At 39.8% G+C, this 5,959-nt stretch overlaps 1 protein-coding gene across 1 annotated transcript in view; it reads right to left on the minus strand.

The window, feature by feature from the left end:
* TRPC7 (transient receptor potential cation channel subfamily C member 7) overlaps window positions 1-3,413 on the minus strand; it is a 150,849-nt gene extending 147,436 nt beyond the window's left edge. The window contains exon 1 of the mRNA XM_034655736.1: window positions 3,340-3,413. Coding sequence (XP_034511627.1) covers window positions 3,340-3,413 — 74 coding nt within the window. The remainder of the gene's footprint in view (window positions 1-3,339) is intronic.
* Between the last annotated feature and the right edge of the window lie 2,546 nt (window positions 3,414-5,959).

Here is a 5,959-nt window from a genome sequence, read left to right on the forward strand (position 1 = left end):
AAAAAAAAAAGATGATCATCAGGTTCCTAAACTTCTACCTGTATTGAATTGGGAAGTTATACTAATGGAAGAGAATACATTAGCAGGTGTGATATATCATGCATTTGAAACTTCCAGGAGAAATAATAATGTTAAGCATAGTGATATGGGATTGCTATTGTTAAATGCCACTGATAGCCAAAGAAAGATAATAAGTAGCTGAGATTGTATAATAGGCAATTAAAAATCCAGGTGTAAGAGCCAGAGGACCTCTTGGTTGCATACAAAGAAGCTTTTATAAAGTCTACAGGGAAGATAGAGAAGGTCAAGGTCTAAGCCTAAGAATTAATATTCAGAGGACTGAATTCAGAGATGACTAAATGCCCCACCAAAATAAGTCCATCATGCCAAGTACTTTGGTTGGGAAAATCCAAGATTCTGGTGGGCTGAGGACATCTGCATAGATGTCTCTCAAGATTTTAACTTCCCATATACCTTTGAACCTGCAGACATGGTCCATTCATCTCTATTAAGAGTTAGTACTGCCTGCCCCCCCCCCCCAATCTCGTACTGGAAAGCTTTATATGGTCCTCTCACCCACGTAGTACCATGTGTCTGTCCCAGGACCCATACCGCCTTCCTTACTGCCAGAGTCCTGTGACTAAGTTAGGTTGTACACAGGCTGTGAACTGACATTAATATCTAGAGACCCATAATATAGCAGAGGATGTTCTGAGTCTGATAAGGCAGGAGAGGGACAGTGCTCCAAAGGAGCTACAAGAACCAGCCAACATTTGCTGGAAGAACTCAGGGGAGTAAGTGTGGGCCTGGATTCTAAGGATGCTTGATCAAGGGAAGGGGAAATAAAATTTGCATATTGAAGAGTTTATTGACTTGGAAATGCTCTCTTGAATTACTGGATTTAACATTTTGGCAAGGATCCCAGGGAATGGTGTGAACTTACTACTAGGACGACCCCTGAAAACATGAAAGAAAACAAGGGCTCACATACACAAAGTTGAAATGACAGAATTTCCATGGCAGAGGATGGAAGGAAGGGAATAAAAAGCTTAGATCTCTGATTAATTTCACAAATCTAAGCTTTTTATTCCCTTCCCTATTAAGAATTTATCAAACTCTACACTCAAAAAAACAAAAAATCCAGTCAAGAAATGGGCAGAAGACATGAACAGACATTTCTTCAAAGAAGACATACACATGGCCAACAGATACATGAAAAATGCTCAATATCAATCAGCATCAGGGAAATACAAATGAAAACCACAGTGAGATACCACTTCACACCTGTCAGAATGGCTAAAATTAAAAACTCAGGAAAGGAGAGATGTTGGTGAGGATGCAGAAAAATGGGAATCCTCTTCCATTGTTGGCGGGCATGCAAACTGGTGCTGCCACTCTAGAAAATAGTATGGAGGTTCTTCAAAAAGCTAAAGACAGAGCTACCCTATGACCCAAAAATTTCACTCCTGGTATTTATCCAAAGGATACAAACATAGTGATTTGAAAGGGCACATTCACCCCAGTGTTTATAGCAGCAATGTCCACGATAGCTAAAATATGGAAAGAGCCCACCGACGAATGGATAAAGAAGATGTGATGTGTGTGTGTCATGTAATATTATCCATCCATCAAAAAGAAATGAAATTTTGCCATTTGCAATGATGTTGAAACTAGAAGGTATTATGCTAAGTGAAATAAGTCAGTCAGAGAAAGACAAATACCAGATAATTTCACTTATGAGGGATTCAAGAAACAAAACAGATGAACATAGGGGAAGGGAAGGAAAAATAAAATAATATGAAAACAGAGAGGGAGGCAAATTATAAGAGATGTTGAACTCTAGGAAACAACCTGAGGGTTGCTGGAGGGGAGGTGGGTGGGGGGATGGGGTAACTGAGTGACGGGCATTATGGAGGGCACTTGAAGTAATGAGCACTGGGTGTTGTATGCAACGGATGAATCACTGAATTCTACCTCTAAAACTAATAATACAGTATATGTTAATTAAATTGAATTTAAATAAAAAATTTAAAAAGTTAAAGAACTTGTAGTTGTGGGGATGCTGGAATGAATATTTTTGGCCGGAAGGCCCATGAGCCAATTATGTTTATGGGGCCTAGAGGACATGTCTTTTACCAAAGGCATAAGAAATGCACTGGTTAGAAGAGCACCAGTATTACTACAGTTTTCAGTGTAGTTCTTTGTAGGCCAGGGCAGGCAGTAGCATAGTCTGTTACAGGGTTTGTTTCACAGACTGCAATAGGCATAATGGAACCCTGAAACAATGGAGGCCAGATGGTGGTACTTAAACATCCTAAACCAGGCTGTTGCAGTGCTGTCATGACCAGCAAGCATGGAGGGGCAGTCGCGAGCCCACAGAGAAATGGTAATGGTTATTAGAAAATAACATCTCTAATGAAAAAGTAGATGGGTAGTTGACTAAGGTACTATTCAGTTTCTGGCTATAGAAAAATCAAGAAAGGATAACTAGTAGGCTGTGGGTGTCTTACTTAAATAAAAAGTCATGATCCTAAATGCATATTACTTAGTGAAAGAAGGCTTTCTGAAAAGGCTGCATACTGTATGATTGTAACTATACGACATTTTTTAAAAGACAAAACTATGGAGACGATAAAAGGATCAGTGATTGCCAAGGGTTGGTAGAGAGGGAGAGATGAATAGGCAGAGCACAGAAGATTTTTAGGGCAGTGAAACTCTTCTTAATGATATTGTAATAGTGGATACATGTCATAATACATTTGTCAAAACCCATAGGATGTACAACACCAAGAGTGAACCCTTATATAACCTGTGGACTTTGAGTGATAATCATGTGTCAATGTAAGTTCATCATTTATGGCAAATATACGGTCTGGTGGAGGATGGTGATAGTGGGAAAGGCTGTGCATATGTAGAGGCAGGGGATATAAGGGAACTTCCTGTACTTTCTGCTCGGTTTTGCTGTGAACCTAAAACTGCTTTTAAAAATATGGTCTTCATAAAAAGTTGTGATCCCTTGTTCAGTTTCTGGATCTGATCCAGTTTTCAGTTCTGGAAGCCATTATTGAAGTGGTAGGCACATTCCTAGGAGAAAGAAGATCTAGGTTCTTTACATGGTAATGGTTCCTCTAGCCCTTCTCCAAAGGGTCCTACAGTCATTTACTTGAACAACTTTTAATTAGGGAAAAGGGAATGCCGAGGCATTTTGAGATCTGTTGGACACAGGGTCTGAGTTGACATTAATATCCAGGGACTCATGCTTCATCATGATCCCCTGCTTAGAGTGGTGGCATAGAATGACTAGGTAGTAAACGGAGTGCTGGCCAACATTGAGCTTACCGGAGGTCCACTGGGTCCATGAACCCACCTGACGGCCATTTCCCTGGTCCCAGGATGTTAAGTGACTTCGGCATACTTGGCAGTTGGTGCAGTCTCCACGTTGGGTCTTAGTCATGTGATGTAAAAACTATCATAGCAAGGTAAGCAAAGTGGAAGGCTTTTGAAACTATCCCCCACACTCCCTACACAGCCAGGATAGTAAAGTAAAAAAAAACAGTATGACATCCTGGAGAAGGAAAATAGTGAAGATTAATGGTACCCTTTAGGATTTAAAGGATACAGAGGTTATAGTCTCGAGGTATCTCTATTTAACTGGTTAGTCTGTGCTTGCAGAAGCCAATGTCCCCAGGGTGATAAGTGTGGACTACTGCAAGTTGAAGCAAATAGTAGCCCTAGTCACAGGCACTTTACTAGATGTAGTATCTTTTTGGAGTAGATTAATAGGCCTTAGGTATGTTGTAATTATTTTGGAAAATATGTTATTTTTTATCCCAAATCATAAATGAGGATCAGATATTCACATGGATTAGTTTTGCTTGAGGACTTAGGCTAACTGTCCTACTCATTGTCATAATATAGAACAAAGAGATCTGAGCTGCCTGAGCATACTGTAGAACATCTTATTAATTTATTAAGTTGATGATGCTGGTATTATGTTGATTGGACTGATTAGTAAGAGGTGGTCAGCATACTGGAGGTCCTGGTAAGACACACGTACTCCAGAAGATATGAGATGAAACCTGTGAAGATTTATGCTTTTTTTACACCTATAAATTTTTTAGGCATCCAGGAATTAGGAACATGCTTGTCCATCACCTCCGAAGTAAAAGACCAGTCATTGTGTCTTGCAGTCTCCTACCTCAAGAAATGTGTGTATTTTTTTTCTAAAACTAAATAGCATGCACAGTGTCTTTTGCAGAATCATCTGGATTTAATCTGAGATCATACCCTAATTTTTATGCATAAGCCAGTTTTTCTGCACTGAGCAGGGTACTGCTACCTTTGTCAGTATTTTTTAGTTTGCCATTCCCCTCACCACCCCCCGGCCCCCATTCACCCCCACCTCCACCCCACCCCCATGCTTCTCCTGTAGGGTTCCCATGGCTCTGTTTACATCAGTTTTAACAAGAGGTATGTGTATTCTCACTTGTGCAGAAAACATTGTTCCAGATTCAGTCGACTGAGTTCATGTTTCCCCGCATAGTTTTTAAGGTTATTTACTTAAATATCTGATGTATTTTATTGCAACAGACATTGTTTTGCCAACATTACCTATTTCAGTGGCACTTCACAATCTAGTTTAAAAAGGAAAATAGGACATTTTAAATGGAAAAGAAAAACAAACAAACCAAAAAACCAGAAAACAAATGTATCATGGTTCTGGAATCAGCAAATTGTACAGCTACGGGTTCTGCTCCAGCCTGTATTGCAGGAAGCATGGACATTTGCCAGTTTCAAGTGGAGACCAAGCAGGAAAAGAATCTATACTAGGATCAAGTTATAGTGCAAGGGGCACTGCTCTTGGGCCTCACAGTCTGGCAGACCAAAGAGTATTAGGGGTTATCACTGGTGGGAAAAGATGTCATGTATAGTTTGTGTTAAGCCTCAGTGAGAGCATCATAATGTGGGCCTTTGGCATCCTGGAGTATGATCTTAACCATCTGCAGTACAGAACTGTATACCTTTTGAAAACAACTTCTGGTACTGGTTGAAACCTGATTTGTGACCCAGTATGTGATCTGTTCTGGAGAATGTTCCATGTGCACTCGAGAAGAATGTGTATTCTGTTGCTTTAGGATGGAATGCTCTGAATATATCTGTGAAGTCCATCTGGTCCAGTGTGTCATTAAAAGTCCTTGTTTCCTTGTTGATCTGCTTAGATGATCTGTCCATTGCCATGACTGGGGTGTTACAGTCCCTTACTATTATTGTATTATTATCAGTGTGTTTCTTTTATTTTGTTGTTAATTGGTTTATATAATTGGCTGCTCCCAAGTTAGGGGCATAAATATTTACAATTGTTAGATCTTGTTGGATAGACCCTTCAAGTATGATACAGTGTCCTCTTTATCTCTTATTACAGTCTTTGGTTTACAATCTAATTCGTTTTATATAAGGGTTGCTACTCCAGCTTTCTTTTGACGTCCATTAGCCTGATGAATGGTTCTCCACCCCCTCAGTTTCAATCTGGAGGTGTGTTTGGATATGGTCAGCTGATCTTTGACAAAGCAGGGAAGAATATACAATGGAAAAAAGACAGTCTCTTTAACAAATGATGCTGGGAAAATTGGACAGCCACATGCAGAAGAATGAAACAACCATTTTCTGATCCATACACAGAGATAAACTCAAAATGGATGAAAGACCTAAATGTGAGACAGGAATCCATCAAAATCCTAGAGGAGAATACAGGCAGCAACCTCTTTGACCTTGGCCTTAGCAGCTTCTTGCTAGACATGCCTCCAAAGGCAAGAGAAACAAAAGCAAAAATGAACTATTGGGACCTCATCAAGATAAAAAGCTTCTGCACAGCAAAGGAAACAGTCGACAAAACCAAAAGACAACCTACAGAATGGGAGAAGATATTCAAATGTCTTATCAGATAAAGGGCTAGTTTCCA

Source organism: Ailuropoda melanoleuca, chromosome 3, assembly GCF_002007445.2.
Source record: "Ailuropoda melanoleuca isolate Jingjing chromosome 3, ASM200744v2, whole genome shotgun sequence".
NCBI classification, from domain to species: Eukaryota; Metazoa; Chordata; class Mammalia; order Carnivora; family Ursidae; genus Ailuropoda; species Ailuropoda melanoleuca.